This window comes from Danio rerio, chromosome 17 (genome assembly GCF_052040795.2).
Source record: "Danio rerio strain M-AB ecotype USA chromosome 17, GRCz13ab, whole genome shotgun sequence".
NCBI lineage: Eukaryota > Metazoa > Chordata > Actinopteri > Cypriniformes > Danionidae > Danio > Danio rerio.
Genome location: NC_141037.1, coordinates 21400001 through 21420165, shown reverse-complemented (window position 1 = coordinate 21420165; position 20165 = coordinate 21400001). Strand labels below are relative to the sequence as shown.

Sequence of the window (20165 nt, the reverse complement as noted above, 5' to 3'; positions counted from 1 at the left end):
AGTTTCATTGTAATTATGTTCCAGAGAATTATAAAAAATAATAGCTAGCATTTGACAAAGGAGAACTTCCAGAATCTCTCTTAGTTCAGTGCTGGATTCGACTAAAAATTCCTCAAAGAAGGAGCAGCTCCAATCATAATAGACAAAGCTGTGTGATTGTTGGTATTTTTTTTTTTTTTTGTTAAAGTTGATCAATGACATACATAGTTTCTAGCGCTAATGGTTTGTTGTCACAAGAACGTAAACAAGCATGTAAGCAACAGGAAATGCTGTTTGGCACCCTTAACAATTTAGCAGCAAAGAGCTACCACATAAGAAATCAGTTTGTGTGTGTATCTGATATGTCAAATATAATAATGTCAAATATTAGTTGACGTTCACTGTGAAACTTTTAAACTTTCTGATTATATACAATTAAGCCCAAAATGATAAATATCCCTGGTAAAGTTAACAAAGTTAAAACTTAAAGTTTTTGTTTAAATATAAATAAAATATTTTTTCCACAATGATGCCTCTTTGTACATTGTCTTATTATCTTTCAGGAGAAGCCTTTGTCATTTTCAGTCAAACTTGCTAGTTGAATAAAAGTAACCTTAAGTCAGAATTGGCCGTTTAACAATACTTTTTTATACAAATAAAGCATTCAAATTTTATACATTTATATTTTGATACTTATAACTTGACTATACATAAAAATAAACATTTAACCTGTCCTAAATTCTCAAATACACACACAAACAAACAAATAACAAATAAATAATTATTTTTTTGCATTTTTGTTGGTAGAAAACCATAAAATCTGACCGACATACGAAGTATTGGTATATGTATAAATTAGTAAATTGAATTGAACTAATAAATTTTTTTTTCAAATACTTTTTTCTCTCTAAATAATTCTAGCGTACTAGAATTTATTTGTTCTGCCTAGAATTTTTCTTGAAGTTTATATGCCCCATCTAGTGGCAGAAACCATAAAGTTAATGTGATTTTTTTTTTCCCTAATAAGACAAATTTATTAAAAATCCCCCTCCGCCCACTATAAAAAAACAAAGAAGTATTAAAATGGACTGATATCGGACTTCTGGAGAAAAAAACACATACATAATCAATTTATAAAAATTGTTACTGTTACATAGATTGTCCATATGAGCTGTCAGTAATGCATTTTTATTTTATTTTGTGTTTTTCTGTAAAATAGACTCTGATTCCTGCACTTCCAGAAAGAGCAAGGCTATATGACCCCACAGCAGGTCTACAACCTCCTAAATGCTGAAACAGGACAACTTTCACTGCATTAGCTCTATTATATACTTATATATTCACATGTACACTTAATAGAGTGTGAGGGTTTCTCTCTTAGTGTGTGTGTACAGATATAAGCAGAGTCATCTGGTGACTGCTCATGCCAGAGTGACGGTAATGCATTCAAAACTGGGCTGTTTGATAAGCTATGCTCAGCTCCAGAAGTTCTCCATAATACTGCTATGCGCTGACAGCGTCCATGTAATCTGTTGGAATTGAATAAACTTAATTGGCTGTAGTATGGATGTTTTCCAGTACTGGGTTGCAGCTGGAAGGGTATCCACTGGGTAAAGCACACTTTGCGGTTCATTCCGCTGTGGTTACTCCTGATAAATTAAAGGACCACGTCAAAGGAAAATGAATGAATAAATGAATATATATATATATATATATATATATATATATATATATATATATATATATATATATATATATATATATATATATATACATATACCTATTTATTTTTTGAATTTTTTTTCCTTTTTTAAATATTTCCCAAATGATGTTTACCAGAGCAAGGAACCTTATTTGTTTTATTTTGGCTAGAATAAAAGCAGTTATTAAGTTTTTTAACACCATTTTAGGGACAAAATTCTTAGCCTCTTTAAGCTATATTTTTTTTCGATAGTCTACAAAACAAACCATTGTTATACAATAACTTGCCTAATTACCCTAACCTGCCTAATTAACCTAATTAACCTATTAAGCCTTTAAATGTCACTTTAAGCTGTATAGAAGTGTCTTGAAAAATATCTAGTCAAATATTATTTACTGTCATCATGGCAAAGATAAAATAAATCAGTTATTAGAAATGAGTTATTAAAACTATTATGTTTAGAAATGTGTTGAAAACAATCTTCTCTGCACTAAACAGAAATTGGGGGAAAACAAAAAGGGGGGTTAGTAATTCAGGGGGGGGGGGGGGGGGGGGGGCTAATAAGTCTAAATATATATATATGTGTTTGTGTGTGTGTGTACGTGTGTGTGTGTGTGTGTGTGTGTGTGTGTGTGTGTGTGTGTGTGTGTGGTGAGGCAGTGGCGCGGTAGGTAGTGCTGTCGCCTCACAGCAAGAAGGTTGCTGGGTGCTGGTTCGAACCTCGGCTCAGTTGGTGTTTCTGTGTGGAGTTTGCATGTTCTCCCTGCCTTTGCGTGGGTTTCCTCCGGGTGCTCTGGTTTCCCCCACAGTCCAAAGACATGCGGTACAGGTGAATTGGGTAGGCTAAATTGTCCATAGTGTATGAGTGTGATGAATGTGTGTGTGAATGTGTGTGTGGATGTTTCCCAGAAATGGGTTGCGGCTGGAAGGGCATCCGCTGCGTAAAGACTTGCTGGATAAGTTGGAGGTTCATTCCGCTGTGGCGACCCTGGATTAATAAAGGGACTAAGCCGACAAGAAAATTAATGAATGAATGAATGTGTGTGTGTGTGTGTGTGTGTGTGTGTGTGTGTGTGTGTGTGTGTGTGTGTGTGTGTGTGTGTGTGTGTGTGCGTGTGTGTGTGCCTGTGTGTGTGCGTGTGTGTGTGCCTGTGTGTGTGCCTGTGTGTGTGCCTGTGTGTGTGCGTGTGTGTGTGCGTGTGTGTGTGCGTTTGTGTGTGCGTGTGTGTGTGTGTGTGTGTGTGATGTTTTTTTTATTTTATGTAATATATTCTTTTTTTCTTCTGTATAACACAAAGGGAAAAGACAGCCATTTAGTTCTATTTTACATTTATTTAATTCTTGTTTCTACTTTTGTCAGTGGCTGTTTCTTTCTAACATTATTCAGTATATCTCCCTTTGTGTTCAACAGACAAAAGAGATTCATAAAGGTTTAGAATCACTTGAGGGAGTACATTTTATTTTTGGGTAAATATCCCTGTAAATGCTGGCATGTTTCAGTGCTGTGTTAGCTGTGGCTTGTATTGTGTTAATTTAGCAAAATCATCATGCTGAAGTCAAGCATATTGCTGATATTCACATAGGATATTCCAGATGCTCACACTTGAGTGTTCAAGGACCAACACTCAACATTCCAGTATGGAAGATGAATAGTGTCCCAAAAACAGATGATAATGTGGCAACCTTCTATATTGAATGTGTGGAGTTAACATTGTACAATAATACATCAATGTTTTGAGAAGTTATATTATCCCCATATCTTAATTTACCCCTGAATTAAAAAAAAAAACACATTATATAAAAAAGAATGAAGCAGTGGAGAATTATCTTCTGGGTTTTGACGTCACGACTGCAGCACTCTATATGTGTTTGAGTCTAGTTTAGGCTTTGTTTGTAAGAAAATAAATGTTTTGACTTCCAGTATTGGTGAAACATTTATTGACCAAAAAAGGTTATAAAGTTAGTGTAAAAAAATAAAAATAAACCAGAGAAGTAAATACAAACTGTGCTGGACATACAGAGCTGTAGTCTGTGGAGTACTGTGATGAAGAAATGAGTAACTGGAATCAATCTCATATGAACAATCTCAGCTTATTTTTGTATCAGTCAAATTGGCTATAGCATTCAGAAAGCCGGAGCATTAATAGGAATAATTACAAAAAATGAACAAAAATTGGACAACGCACAGTGGGTAGCGCTGATACTTCACAGCAAGAAGGTCACTGGTTTGAGCCTCGGCTGGGTCAGTTGGCATTTCTGTTTGGAGTTTGCATGTTCTCCCCGTGTTGGTGTGGGTTTCCTCCGGGTGCTCCAGTTTCTCCCACAGTCCAAAGACTTGTGCTATAGGTGAATTGGGTAAGTGCAATTGCCCGTAGTGTATCTGTTTGAATGAGAGTGTATGGGTGTTTTCCGGTGATGAGTTTGTGGTTCAATTAACTGTGGCGACCCTTGATTAATAAAGAGACTAAGCCGAAAAGAAAATGAATGAATGAATGAATGAATGAATGAATGAATGAAGGATACTTTCTAAAGCTTGTGTTCATAACACATGCCTGCCATTGTGTCCCTACAGTGCTACAGTTTCACAACCAAACAGAGAAACAAACAGACATTCTTCAGGTTGTGTGACAAACTTCTCCTTGTTTACTGCTCAGTATTTGTTTGGGAAGCAAAGGCTGCATTTACAATTTAAAGCAGGAGAGGCTTTGAGGAAAATTAGCAGATGTCACTTTAACAGTTTTAATTCAACCCAGAAATAGCTATTTAAAATGAGATATATTCTAAATATATAATACTACTAAATAATAATAAATAAATTGTTATTACTACATAATTACTAAATAATAAATAGATATATTAATAATGAAAATTTTGTTAAATGCTACATGATCTACATGATGATTCATTCATTCATTTATTTCGGCTTAGTCTCTTTACTAATATGGGGTTGCCACAGCAGATTAAACCGCCAACTATTCCAGCATATGTTTTACACAGCAGATGCTTTTCAAGCTGCAACCCAGTACTGGGAAACATCTATACACACTTATTTACAACCACACACACACACACACACACACACACACACACACACTACGGCCAATTTAGTTTATTCAATTTACCTAGAGCACATGTGTTTGGACTGTAGGGGGAACCTAGAGGAAACCCACGTGAACACGGAGACAACATGCAAAACTCCACACAGAAATGCTGACTGACCCAGCCAGGATTTGAATCAGCGACCTTCTTGCTGTGAGATGACAGTGCTAACCACTGAGCCACGGTGTCCCCAGTATTGTATATTACTTCTCTGAATAATAATATTTAATGTTAATTATACACTCTCAGAAATAAAGGTACTAGAGCTGTCACTGGGGTGGTACCTTTTCAAAAGGTACACATTTGTAAGGGTTCATATTGGCACCTCAAAAGTATATATTAGTACCTAAAAATTGTTATATGCTAATGTTATATGCACATTTATTTGTATTCTTATTCTGCATTTCCTTTTAATAAATATATAAACATTCAGACCAAAAGACCAAAAATAACTAAAAAAATAGAAAAAGGCAGATGACATAAAATGATAAAAATACTCTCTAAGCATTGAAATTGGATCATGCAGAATTTAAGTTTGACAAGTATGGCATGGTCGCAGTGGGTAGCACGATCACGGTCGCAGTGGGTAACACTGGTTTAAGCCTTGGCTGAGGCAGTTGGCATTACTGTGTGAAGTTTGCATGTTTTCCCCGTGTTCGCATGAGTTTCCTCCGAGTGCTCCGGTTTCCTCCACAAGTCTAAAGAAATTGTGTGTAGTGTATGTGTGTGAATGAGTTTGTGTGGATGTTTCCCAGTGATGGGTTGCAGCTGGAAGGGCATCCGCCCAATAATATCCAGCTGCGTAAAACATCTGCTGGATAAGTTGGCGGTTCATTCTGCTGTGGCGACCCCTAATTAATAAAGGGACTAAGCTGAAAAGAAAATGAACGAATGATGATGAAGTAGCTATGGCATGAAAAATCTCTCTAAAAGTTCATCATGGGTTTTCCAAATAAAAAATCTTTACTTGTCTAAAATGAGATGTTACTCGTCATTATATCAATATGAACTTCTAAATATGCACCCAAATAGGCGACGCGCATGCTCAGTTCGGATTTCCACCTGGTTCCATGAGTTTGGGAGAGTGTGTGAGACTCCGCACGTAGCCTGGTGGAATCCCTGCCGCCAGATGGCGAGGAAAAGTGCGGTTCAGCCTCCAGATAAAGCCCAGCTGCAGACCAGAAGCATCGTAAACACAGCAGAGTCCTCCGTTCATGCTGAGCTCCTTATCAGCAGCACTAGAGCAACATCTGAAGCGATTCACGGCTTCTCTGCGCGAGGTGACAGCCTGAAAGGTATGACGATAACGTTACTTACTTTTAAACCTGTCTGAGGAAAATTGTTATTTATGTATTTATCGTTGACATGACTTTTTCATTGATAGAGTAAATGTGTATGTGATGCAGCGTACATGTAAATATACTCAATAACACATTACAAAGAAAGTATTTGCTTTAAAATGCAAAATGTGCCCTTAAATAGAGTTTCCGGTCGGAATTTCTTCTGGTTGACACAATGTGCACGTGCACAAGTTTTCCTTGTGTGTTCTGTTGTAAACGAAGGCTACCTAATAATGTAAAGCAGGCAGGCTATAGACACAATAATTAACCCCATGTACAAGTATTGTTTGAACCCAATGAAAAACGAGGTTTACGTTAATTTAACAAGTAAGTTAGATCGTCGGATTTAATGTTAGATATGATGAACATATTTAAAATGCATGTTTTTGCTACTTTAAGATTCTAAAGAACCTAAGAAACTGCTTTTAAAAATGTCCTAAAGCGGATTTTGATTAAACGCAAAATGTTACATTTTTTGCATAGTACTTCACTAATGTCGCAAAAATGTGTGTAGTGTTTCGCTGTCAATCACGCGCAACGTGGCGTGCGTCAGATTATTTGAAGCACTGCTGCACACTTTTTAGCGTGTCCTTATTGTCCTGCTGCGTGGATTTTTATATATATATGTCCCTGGCATCTGTTATCTATGAACTTTTTGAGGAGTTTACAGTCGGGTTAACGGGTCGCCTGAAGCTCTGGAGAGGCGGAGCGAAGACGTGGCAGATCCGCGGCCGCTTCCATGCTGGACCCTCTCGAACTCACGAACACAACCAGGGGCTTCCCTCTAATTACGCAACAGCTTCCAACTACTAACTTATGCAGTTTGTAATAAATTGATTTGCTGAGCATACTGGAAATTAATGGACAAATCGTAACAGAATGAAATGAAGTTGAGCTGGACTGAGTTTACCTTCACTGAGAGTGTCCACTCATTTTAATTTGATTTTATCATGATATTGATTTTAGCAAAAATTCACTGCTAAAGCTTTTTGATACTTCTTGATTATGAATCCAAGTTACCTGATTTTAGATAAAATGACAATGCAACAGGATAGTGATGGTACAGAAAGTGATATAACAGGAGACCTATTAATTAATGTTCAACATATTATGAAGGAAACAAGTTTGGAGTTCTTGAATGAAAAATCTCTGTAAAAAAGGTGTTTTCTAGCATTCTCAAAATTCGAACTTTATGTCTGAATGCATTTTAAACATTGCTGTTCAGTTTTGTAATGAATTAAGAATGTTTATATTGGTTATGAACATTTCTATAATTTTGAAAACCCATTGGTTCAATATTTAAAACACTTTTTAAAAATATTTTTAAATGTATTGGGAACATTTCTTCTTAAATATGCAAAAACTTACAGCCTGTCAACATTATTAAATTTAGGCGGCACAGTGGGTACTGTCCCCTCACAGGAAGAAGGTCGCTGGTTCAATCCTTATCTGGATCAGTTGGCATTTCTGTGTGGAGTTTGCATGTTCTTGTGGGTTTCCTCTGGGTGCTCTGGTTTCCCCCACAGCCCAAAGACATGCGCTATAGGTGAATTGGGTAAGCTAAATTGTCTGTAGTGTATGTGTTTGAATGAGAGTAAATGGGTGTTTTCCAGTGATAGGTTGCGGCTGAAAGGGCATCCGCTGCGTAAAACATATGCTGGATAAGTTGGCGGTTCATTATGCTGTGGTGACCCCAGATAAATAAAGGGACTAAGCCGAAAAGAAAATTAATGAATGATTATATTTGTATTATAAAGCCAATTGTCTATGTTAAGGAAGTACCTTGTTAAGTATTTTCATGACAACCTCATAGCGTTCAGTTTATTATGACATGTCATGCACTACAGGTGGCATTAACATCAGTTTACGCAAAAAACCTTTTATAAATTACATGCTGGTCACAGGTATTTTCAGCAGATGAGCTTATGAGTGAGCACAGCAGGACACACACAATTAGTTAAGTGCCTTAAGGGGAGTTTTTTCCACATGCCCTTTACATACCACAAAACATTTGCAACTCATTAAAGTCAGATTTATGATACGAGTGATGTCATTTTTTGGTATGTTTGTCTAGTGAGGTTTTTTTTTTTGCTCCAGGCTTCCCCCCTGTTTGCCCTAATTGTCCTTTTTCACAAACAAACGTGACATCTTGTTTATACACGCTGATACTGGCTTAAACGAACAAAAGGGATCTTCCTGCATGCTCTTTGTTTGCCACTGGGTGCCACATTGGTGCTGAAATTCCAGTGACCACATGCAGCCATGCGTATCCAAATGTGTGTGCACTGGGAGTTATAAAAATCAAAACCTCATTTTTGTTTTTGTTTTAGCAGGCTGCACATGTTAGTTGTTTTCGTAACACATTTTTCTTGTCCTGAGACTTAGTTCTAGACTCATTTTGTGTTCAGTGCATTACATGTGAGACACTCTTTATTTCTTCCAGGATGATGTTGGCTTGGTTCCTGTTGAGTTTCCTCTTCCACTTCCTGTATGCCCACAATGACTTTTTCACTTCCACAGGTGAGACGAGCTTCCGTTGTTTTTGTTGTAGACTGTATTTATATATTATCAGGCTGTACATCCTTCCAAATACATGATGTATGGAAGAAAACCATACAGAAGGCTTTTTATGAAATGCACTCACTCAAGAAGATATTCAGCAAAGTGTCACCAGGAAATTTTTATTTTTTTTTATTACGCCTGCGGCTACAAGTTGTATAATTTCAGCATCGATATCGCAATGTGCAAAACTGCAATGGTCTCATAGCAGGATCTGTAACGCCATGTTGGGATTTATAAAACTTGACCTAATCTAATAGGTTCTAATATTGTGAAAGGCTTTCATTTTTCTATATTTTTAAGCCCTGTGACTGTAAGGTTTCAATCAAATGTAAAAATTTGAGCACAAGGAATTGTTAAGTTTGCAACTTTAGTAAAGATTAAAGGTTTAATTATTTATACAATGAAGACTATATGGTGTTAATGTACATTTGATTATTGCATTTCTGAACCTTAATGCTGCTAGGATCCACCCAAAACTATGAAGCACTAAAACAGAGCCGTCAAGTTGGACACTTCTGGGTTAAAAGTTGCAGCAGTCATGATGACTGATCATATGCGTCATCATCATTTATTTATTTATTTATTTATTTATTATTTATAACAGCAAAATATTTACAGAACAAATAAAACGGAACAGTCTCTACAAACTGTAGTTCATTTTTAAAAAAACACGGGAAAAATGAATTAAATTTGAATAGCCTATACAACAAACGAACGAGAGGTTAATATAAACATAAAAAGAATAGGCCTATTAAATACAAAGCAGTAAGCTCAGAGTCTAGGATTTTAAACATTAATCTTTAGGGTAATACTTCTTGTTTCAATATGCTAAAAAAGGTTTTACATTTATTTACAGATATAAAACTTCCCAATATATATTAGTGTAAAACCCAAAACAAATTGTTTTCAAAAAGTCTTAAAGCATTATTAATATTATTTGTTAAAATGAATGCATTTTTAAAAGCACTTTAATCTGAAAAGAATGAACAAAAGTTCATTCCCAAAATGAGTGAGCTACACTTTAAGTAGAAAGAGAAAGGTACATCAATGTCACTTTTTGAAATGTGTGCTTAAATGGCTTGACAGGAAATTATATACATATAAATAATTTCATAATTATTTAATAAAATAGTTCTTTAACTTTATTTGTTAAGAAACCTTTAGGATGTCAGGATCAATGATGATCATTATTTTACAAGTCTGTAAGTCTGTATTTGAGTTAATATTCAGGTCATTCACTAAAATATGTCATTTAAATTGTTCATGGAGCTGAATGCAGTAAATAGCCTGTATAAAAAAAGGTTGAAATAAACCTATGCAAACAATCTAGCCTTTATAAACAAATTATTTAAAAGATGATTCTGCAGTAAAACGTTTGTAGTCTTTTAATCCGCTTATTAAAGGGTGACATGTTGGTGACGTATGTAATACTGTTTCCAGGTCCAAGCCGCCAGTCATTTGAGTTGAGAAATTATTCGTTTATGGCTTTTTATTCATATCACACATTAAAGTTAATTTTATATAAAGTCATAGTGTACACAACAGTCTCTGGGCTTGCTGCATAACAAATACCAAAAATTTAACAATTTATAAAAAACTGAATCACTTTCAGGCCATCGGATATTAGGTATGGACATATATATATATTGCTTTCGTGATTTTCGAAAGTATTAAATCGCTTTGTTAACATTTATAATTACCATTTCATGATTCTCCCAATACAGTTGAATAGAGCGCTTGAACCCGGAAGCCGCTTCGCGTGACGTCACTTAACAAGCAGATAAGCATGATATAAACAAGATAGAGATGGTACAAAAAGTTATTTTGTTTTGAAATTTGTGGGATAGAATTTGTCCAATAATAAACGTGAAACACGTGTGGTTGTTGTCATGCATTGAACTCAGCCACTCGAGTAATACCGTTGTCGTCATCGCAGCTCCTGCAGTCGCTCTTCAGATGCTGCACCAGCTGAGTCTGCCGTCTGATCTCAGAGCACTGTCAAGGTACTTTGATGCCACATGTGACAGTCTCGTGGCATCTGCAGTGTCAAGCTGGACAAAATTTCTAACCAGCATGCACCACTTTAAGACAGATTTTGATTGATCTGCGCAGCGCTGCATGAAGTCGAACGCACCTAAAATGTCTTTCATCACTAACATTCATGCGTTCTTTTTATAAAGCATATGGGGTAATAACATGGGTTTCATAACGTGCAAAGCACATTATTGATGAATTTGAATTTGTAGTTTTTCTGGCAATTTATGTATTTTGTTTCAATGAAAGCAAATTTCATTTTTGTCATTTGTCATTGGGACAATCCATTGAAAAACACCCATTTTAAACCAATTTCAATCCATTTACAATTTAGTTTGACCCCATGAAAACTATAATGTTTTTGTATATTGCTAACCTTTTGTTAGTTTAATTTGAAGAAATCTGAAGTGTCTTAGTTATATTTGACGTTTTGACTTGTAGGTCAGATGACAGACCTGCTGTACGCTGAGAAGGACCTGGTGACATCTCTCAAAGAATACATCAAACAAGAAGAGAACAGACTAGAGCAGGTTAAAGAGTGAGTAAACACACACAAACACACACACATTAGCATGTATTTATTTAACATGTATTTTTGTATCAGGAATTTGGGACTGTCAGTTGTCAAATAGTAGCTCACAGATAGCAATGAATTTTCTGCTTGTTTACCTGCTTCAGATGGGCAGATAAACTGGACTCATTGACGATCACCGCCACGCAGGACCCCGAGGGATTCTTGGGGCACCCGGTCAATGCTTTTAAACTGATGAAGAGACTCAACAGTGAGTGGAGCGACCTGGAGAACCTGGTGCTGAAAGACACCACCAATGGTTAGTGATGCTGACAGTTCAACATGGTACCTAAGCATGGGTGGAATTACTTTTTTTTAATGTAATTATATATTTACTGTTTTTATTACGGTCTCATGTAATAAAGCAAAACTCATTTTTCAAGAATGACTGAATGATTAATTTGGTTGGTATCCACCAAATCCCCCTTAATGGCGTACATGCATAAGAAATATATTAAATATTATATTATATATTTGTGAAAAATTACTATCACTTTATAAGTTTGGAGTTTAAAATATATATATTTTAAGCAAAATTATAAATACAATAAAAAGAGAATCAGTAAAGTTTTGCAATATTAAATTAGTTTTGCAATATCAAAATATAATCTTTTAATATCTTAAATAATGTATTCCTGTGACGGCAAAACAGATTCCAAGACTCAAGTCTTTAGTGTCACAACAGAATTGCTAAAAATGTGTTATTAAAAAATCAGAGCAATTTTGTTTGTTAAAAAAAGATAAAAAAAAAAATTTAGTGGCCCAGAAAACTTTAAAAGAGAACAAAACCTAATAAAGAGTGTTAGTTGATGGTCAAACGTTGACAGAAAAAATAAATCATCTGTTTTTTGAGAATGACTAAAGGACTGAAAACTAATAAAGCAAACAGAAGAGCTTTTATATGCAAGTTCAATGTCCCAATAGGTTTTCACAGAGCAGAGATAATAAATTAGAAAGTGTATGTGTAAGAGGTTTTAACGTCATGATAAAAAAAAACTGTAAAATAAAAACCACTAAATTCGCTATCTATAATCCCTAATAATTACTCCCGTATAGGAGTCCCACAATACTTGATAACACTCGAATACCCTCTCAGAAAAGTCTAGTGGTGACCTTTTTACAGTGTCTGCTATAATGTTAATGTTGTTTTTATGTGTTTAGATCAGGAGTGTCCAAGCTCGGTCCTGGAGGGACGGTGTCCTGCAGATTTTAACTCCAACCCCAATCAGACACACCTGGGCTAGCTAATCAAGCTCTTACTAGGCTTTCTAGAAACATCCCTGCAGGTGTGTTGAGGCAAGTTGGATCTAAAACCTGCAGGACACCGGCCCTCCAGGACAGAGTTTGGACACCCCTGACATAGATGAATATGGCCACTGTGTAAATGCACAGTACAGTTATGAGCTTATTGCCACATTATATCGTTATGATAACATGATATTGTTTCCTTGAGTGATTTCCTGAAGATAAATACAAAAAAATAATGCAAATGGAATAACTACAGCAGTCGTAATCGTCAATCTTATATGAAGTTAGAGATCGCAATGACATATGATGACGTGTCCAGGTGTTGTAGTGCTGTACTATTTCTTAGGGGTTCATTTTGAAGCCCTTCCCCTTCACACTCTGTTTCAATGGCCAAGGGGAAGGGGTACAAAATAGAATTGGGATTGGGCTTAAACGTGATTTCACCCAAACCACACACTGCTATTAGTAATAGCATTATTAACATCTCCATAAGTTTTATTAAACACTTAATCTTAATCTGTTGTAAACCTCAAGATCAAGTCTCTTATCTTCACTTCTTTTTTTTTTCTCTAGGATTTATCTCCAATCTGACAGTCCAGAGACAGTACTTCCCAACAGATGAGGACCAGACAGGAGCAGCCAAAGCTTTGCTTAGATTACAGGACACATACCAGCTGTCTGCCAACGCCATCTCTAGCGGAGACCTGCCTGGTGAGCACGTCTGTGTTTATGCATTCCTGATTGCCTGCAAATCTTTATCAAGTACATTGCATTACCATGGTCTGTGTGAACTGTTTAAGAGACATCATGCTGTGTCTGTGAAAAGTTGCTTATAGTTCTTTAGAAAATCTTTAAAATGTTCCTGTGTGACAGAGATTTAAAGTCTGCAGGTGTTGTAAAAATAAATAAAACATCCTTAACTATGACTCATCTAGTTGTTTACACTAGTGCAGTCACAATACTGGAATTCGGTACCAATCGATACTGAAATTTTTAAAACCTGCTAATAACTAAAGGTTTTTTAAACTAAATATTAGTTTCCTGCTAATATTTGAGCACTGTGGAGCACATTCTTAAACGGTGCTGATTAGCCAATAGCCCCTTTCACACAGTGATACCGGTAAATATGTGGAAAATTCCGGAACGACTTTACCGGTCAATTCAAAAAAGCGCTGTTTATACAGGCGAGGATGTTACGGAATTTTTCCAGAAAAGAGCATTCACACATCCATTCCAAAATACTGGTAAATTCTGACATCATTAACCAGAAATTACCTCTAAACGGCTGGGCTTGTGTTTGTAAACATTTGACTAAATTACAAACTTAGTGGATGGATCAATAATGTGAACAACTCCGCTGAAAACACATAGAGAAACACTTTCGCATGTCAAGATGTACATGAAATGTGTGTGTGCTGGCGCTCACGGACTGTTTCACAGGCACACGCAAAGCTTGAAGGTAAACAAACAACGGCTTATAAGCATCTTATCGATAATAATTTACACAATTGGCATTAAGATGAACATATAAACGTTATCTGACTAACATCTAGCAGCTAAATATGTCTGGTAAAATATTCAAAGGCTTTTATTCTCATAAACCGCACGGACGTGAATGCTTCTGACTGTTCTGATTGGCTAAAGCAGGCGTCTCACGTCGGCATGTTCTAGACGTGCACGCGCTCTTTCCGGCAATCTTTCTTCTGCATTCACACAGCGCAGCATTCTGGCAAATTATAGTATTTCCGGAAAGTAGCCAGAACGAATTTACCGGTATTTTCAAAAAGGGCCTGTTCACACATACACAGGTCTGTATGTGTGAAAGGACTATTGTGTTCACGTGCCCAAAAGAAATGACTGTGATTGGCCGTGACAGTCATCAGTTCACCGAACTCACCGCTGTTTACTGAGTGTAACCACAGATACAGGGACACTGGAGCGTTTCAAAGTCACATCGATCAGCTGGTTTGTCTATAAGCTGGCATACAAGTGATCTGCTGAAGAACTGCAGCTCTAAAACACTCCAGTGTCCCCTATGGTCTACACCAGGGGTTCTTATTCTTGGTCCTGGAGGTATGGTGTCATGCAGATTTTAGCTCCAGCTTGCCTCAACACACCTGCGAGGATGTTTCTAGAAAGCCTAGTGAGAGCTTGTTTAGCTAGCCCAGGTGTGTCTGATTGGAGGTGTAGCTAAAATCTGCAGGACACCGGACCTTCAGGACCAAGTTTGAGAACCCTTGGTCTACTCTAAAGGGAACATGTACTTGTTATGATTGATTCTTTTACTTTTTTTTTTTCTTTCATATGTGTCTTATGGGAACATAGTGCGATTTCGTTGTTAATGTGAAATGTGAAACTTTTTCTGCTGCCATTTTGGCCATTCCTGATAAAATAAAGGATAAATGTAAAAAAAAAGAAGAAAATAACAAACTTTATATCTGAAAAACACTTCTCTCTTTTCAAAATTTGAGAATATTAACAATTTTCTTTCTGAATGTGTTTAGTAACGTTAAACTCCTTTAAATGTGTCTTTAGCTGCAGCTGATTATTTAGGAAGTCCATTTGTCCATAATGTGCAGACAGTTCAAACTAATCTTATGAATGTATGACATTTTAATAAAGAGGCTGTTTGTGACGTCAGGTGTTGTACACAAGAGTCGAATGACAGTGGAGGACTGCTATGAGCTGGGGAAGATTGCATACTCTGATGCGGATTACTATCACACTGAGCTCTGGATGGCCCAGGCTCTCTCACAGCTAGACGAAGGAGAGGAATCACCCATAGACAAGGTCACAGTCATGGACTACCTGAGTTATGCCATCTACCAGCAGGGGGAACTAGACCGAGCCCTCGAACTCACCAAGAGGATGCTGAAGCTCGGTACAAACAAATAAAAATCTTACAGTCATTCTTTCATTTTCTTTTTGGCTTAGTCATTTGACTAATGAACTTATCCAGCATTTGTTTTACGCAGCGGAAGCCCTTTCATCTGCAACCGATAATTGGGAAACACCCATACACTCTTTTATACAAGCATGAAATAAAGTCAAACATAGTATTTATTCTAACACAATTGAAAATAGCATAACAAAAACATCAGCAGCAGTATGTTCAATCAGTGTGAAAGGCAAGTGAATGGATGTGGTAAGTGTTGTCAGTGCTAGTGCATGGATGCAAAACAAAACATCAAGCCCAAATTGGAGCGCAGCTTTTTGCCAGTTGCCAAACAATGAATGACCAGCGGCCATGACGAACTCTTGCACTGCATTTGTATAAGGGCGATGAAAAGCATCAGGCCCCCAACCTACAACAGACAAAAACAAACCGAAACAACACAGTTTTTAAACTATAAATTCACAACACACGGAAATACTGACTGATTATGACACTAACATATTTTTTCTAATGTATAAATGCCTGTATGTGTGTCAATTTCAGACCCCAATCACCACAGGGCCAATGGGAACCTAAAGTACTTTGAGTTCCAGCTGGAGAAGCAAAGAAAAGCTGAGAATGAGAAAAAAGAAGAAGATCAAAAAAGAGTGCTGGACAAGCGTGATGCTCAGAGGAAACGCTCCAAAGATCCTTTGCCAGAGAGGAAGAAATATGAAAGGCTGTGCAGAGGAGAGGGAATAAAACTGGTGAGCAGAAAGTTACTTTTTTACTTTTTACTCTTTGCATAATTGGTGTTTTTCTTAAATTATAATTATTTTTTTCTTGCAGACACCTCGTAGACAAAGCCGCCTGTTTTGCCGTTACTCCAACAATAACCGTAATCCACGTCTACTTTTGGCTCCGGTGAAGCAGGAAGATGAGTGGGACCGGCCGCGGATTGTCCGTTATCATGAAATCATCTCTGATAGTGAGATCGAGACTGTGAAGGAGATGGCAAAACCCAGAGTGAGTTTGGATTCAGAATATAAATTGTGCTTTGTCGAGTATTCACTTGTCATTCTTTTAATATTTTTTATTAGTTTTTTATTTAATTGTTCTTTTTTCATATATTTTAACTTATAAATAAATTTTTTTTATTTAAATTATTTCAGACAGTGTCAGATAATGATTTTATTATCTACTATTGTAGTTTTGATTTCTTTTAGTCTGAAGCAATTCCATTGTTTTATATATTTAATGTATATATGTAATGTATTAGTAATTTCTTTTAGTTTTTAATTAATTACATTTGTTATTATTTTTATTATGTATATTTTAACATCTCTTTTGTTTTTTTGTGCATATTTGTAAAAAATAATGCCTTTTATTTTATTTATGAATGTATTTATTTTTATTTCAGTTAACACGTATTTTAAGTTTAAATAACTATAATAACCTTGTGAAGCAGACTGAAGCAGACATAGAATTTTTCTAAATGCGTAACTCTCAAATATTTGAACTTTAATCTTACATAGCTGTTTTTATTCCTGTTGTTTTTTTTTTTTATAATGCACTAATATGCCACTACAATATATATATATATATATATATATATATATATATATATATATATATATATATATATATATATATATATATATTTTTTTTTTATTATTATATATTTTATATATTTATTATTTTTTATTTATATATATATTTTAGTTTTTGCTGTATATTTGATCAAATGCAGTGTTGGTGAGCAGAAAAACAAATGAAGTAAATATAATGCTGCAGTCACATGTATCTAAAATCTTCTGTTTCCCCTTAAAAAGTGCTTCACACAATTATTTGTCCCTTTTTTTCTTAAAATCTCAATGAAGCCTAAATGAATATTACAATTAATTTACAACTATGTCATCGTTTACCACCCTATCTATATATAGGCAGTTTGTTTCAGCCAATACAAGTTAATTACGCCGCTTAAATAATAACTATTGTGGAATAACAAATAGCATTAACAATAGCCATTAGGGCTGTGCAATTTGGGGAAAATAACTAATTGTGAGATGTTTTTTTTGACAGATACTGCGATTTTTGATTTGCTATTTTAATTTCACACTTCTCATATAGCCACCTGTGGTGCTTTTTTAGGTGCTGGTTGTTGTGTTTCCTCATGCTGTGGCAACAATTATACAACAGCTCTTACAAATAACCTGTTTTTATTTGGTGTCTTTGAGTTTGAAACCAAAATATTCCCATATTACCGATGTCCTGTTTTTCTTTTATAGTAATTCATTTATTAATGCTTTTGAAGCAGGCGCCATCATCCCACTCGTCCACGCTTTCCTGTTTGCATGTTTTTTTTTTTCATTGTGGGCATTCCACATAGTTCTGTTGCACTATTCTGATTGGGCAGAACGAACGTGTGCTCACTCAGTTGGCTAGTAAGACTTTCACACACAGACGTCAGTCATGCATTTGCTCTGAGTGGGGGAAATTAAATAATATATATTCATATTGCAGCCTTTTGCGCTTAGTTGATTGCAACGCTTCAAATTGCGATTCGATTTTGATTAATTGCACAGCCTTAATAGCAATCCTCATGCCCTGTTTTTAACCCACCCATCTTTAAAAATCATCTCACATTTTCCTAGTAGTAAATACAACTTGAAGTGCCATCCATGTCCAAATTCCAATAAGGAAACTTGTATTAAAGCTTTTTCTGATAGCATGTGAATGCAGCTGAAGTGAGGGGTTGGAGGTGGTGTTCAGGAGTCTGAGTGTAATGCATATGTGGCTCCTCAGCTCCGTAGGGCTACTATATCCAATCCCATCACGGGCGTGCTCGAGACCGCCCCCTACAGGATCAGCAAGAGGTAAGGAGATGAGTGAAATGCAGTCAATAGAAAGAGCTGTTGTGTCCTGATTGACCGCTACAAATCTGAGAACTCCTTGGCAGAAGCGATAAAAAGCACAGCAAAACACTGTTAAATTAATTGGTTGTCCAATTTGTAATATTCAAACTAAAGAGATAAAAGGTATAAAAATGCATATTGATTTTTGAAAGTATTAACAAAATGCATTATAGTATAGAATGTGTTATATGTTTTAAGTTGACTGGCACTGGCTGTGATTGTAACTTTGTAAACACACATTAAGAAAAACGTTGCTTTCATGCTGAGGAGTTGTCCGTATGGTCTTATGACTGCTTGTCATAGGGTGATGGATAGGATTTAGAAAGAGAGTATGAGTTACTCCAGTTTTTACTTTTTCTTAATATTGTCATCTTGTCTGTTCAGAGGACTTGAACAGGGACAGAGTGATTTGAAATTCAGTGGTGGACATTTATTGCATGATCTTAGACTTTTACTTTAATACATTTCATGAAAACATGCTGTTCCTTGTTATAATGTCCACGAGTCAAATGCATACAGTAAAATAGTTTCCGTAGATCTTAATGAACAACTTGCTGATTCAAATGAACCTTTCAGAGCGAGTCTCTGGATTATGATTCACTAATTCAAAAAACCAGCCAGAGTGAGTTTCCAGTTAATGGTTTGCTGATTCAAATGAACCAGCCAGAGTGAGTTTCCAGTTAATGATTCGCTGATTCAAATGAACCAGTCAGAGCGAGTTTCCAGTTAATGATTTGCTGATTCAAATGAACCAGTCAGAGTAAGTTTCCAGTTAATGATTCGCTGATTCAAATGAACCAGTCAGAGCGAGTTTCCAGTTAATGATTTGCTGATTCAAATGAACCAGTCAGAGCGAGTTTACAGTTAATGATTCGCTGATTCAAATTACCAATCAGAGCAAGTCTTTAGTTAATGGTTCGCTGAATCAAATGAACCAGTAAGAATGAGTTTCCAGTTAATGGTTTGCTGATTTAAATGAACTAGTCAGAGCAAGTTTCCAGTTAACAATTCACTGATTCAAATTACCAATCAGTGAGTCTTCAGTTAATGGGTTGATTATTCAAATGAACTAGTCGAGCAAGTCTCCAGTTAATGGTCCAATGATTCAAGTGAACTGTGCGGCGCTGCGAAAAGGGATGGGATTAAACAAGATGATTAGACATTTAAAAAAGGCAATGATTGCTCTGTTTTAAATTTCTGTCAAGAGATGTCATGTTTTGATCCTCGATTGGTCTCACGCAGTCAAGTGATGCGATTTCGCAGGTCAGAGTTCACCAAGCTCGAACTTTGCACCACAGCGACCTGCAAAACCCTGTGTTTCCGGTCTGACACATTTGTGTCCGTATGAATAGAAGTCTATGGGAGGAAAAGCCCAGTGTGACTGCAGCTTGAGAGTGATTAATGATTTGCAGCTGGTTAATGATTTGCTGATTCAAATTAACTAGTCAGAGCGAGTCAACAGCTAACGATTCACTGATTCACATGGTCTGGGGAGGACAGTGGTTTGGAATGCACCATCTTGTATTAAAACAATCATGGCCACCATATTAAAGTGTTCCAAACCAAAGTGCTCACAACTAGCTACTTCGAAGGGCCCTTCGGAATGAAGGATTTCAAAAAGTACAACTTTTGTTTACTTCAAGCCCCCATGATCCTTTGGGCCAGGAATTTGTTTATTGTTGCACACTGTTACATTCGAAAGGGATCATTTTTAAGCACTAATTCCTTTAAAGGTGTCACTCCGGAGGGTAAATCTTTGCGATGAGCCCTTCTGAATGGAACGCTGTTCTACTCCCCAGTTAATGACTCACTGATTCAAGTGATCCAGTCAAAGTGAGAC

At 36.2% G+C, this 20165-nt stretch overlaps 1 protein-coding gene across 10 annotated transcripts in view; it reads left to right on the top strand.

Annotated features, from left to right (window-relative positions):
- Positions 1-5921: 5921 nt before the first annotated feature.
- The window catches only part of p4ha1b (prolyl 4-hydroxylase, alpha polypeptide I b), a 19714-nt gene continuing 5470 nt past the window's right edge, over positions 5922-20165 (top strand). For 3 of the 10 annotated variants that reach the window (XR_015512383.1, XR_015512385.1, XM_087288347.1), the window contains exons 1-9: positions 6285-6447; positions 8564-8640; positions 11158-11254; positions 11395-11546; positions 13109-13246; positions 15177-15416; positions 15975-16177; positions 16260-16436; positions 18216-18286. Coding sequence is in view for 6 of the 10 variants with exons in the window: in XM_087288347.1 (XP_087144473.1) it covers positions 8565-8640; positions 11158-11254; positions 11395-11546; positions 13109-13246; positions 15177-15416; positions 15975-16177; positions 16260-16436; positions 18216-18286 (1154 nt within the window). In the remaining 4 variants the exon portion in view is untranslated. 10 annotated transcript variants of the gene reach the window in all.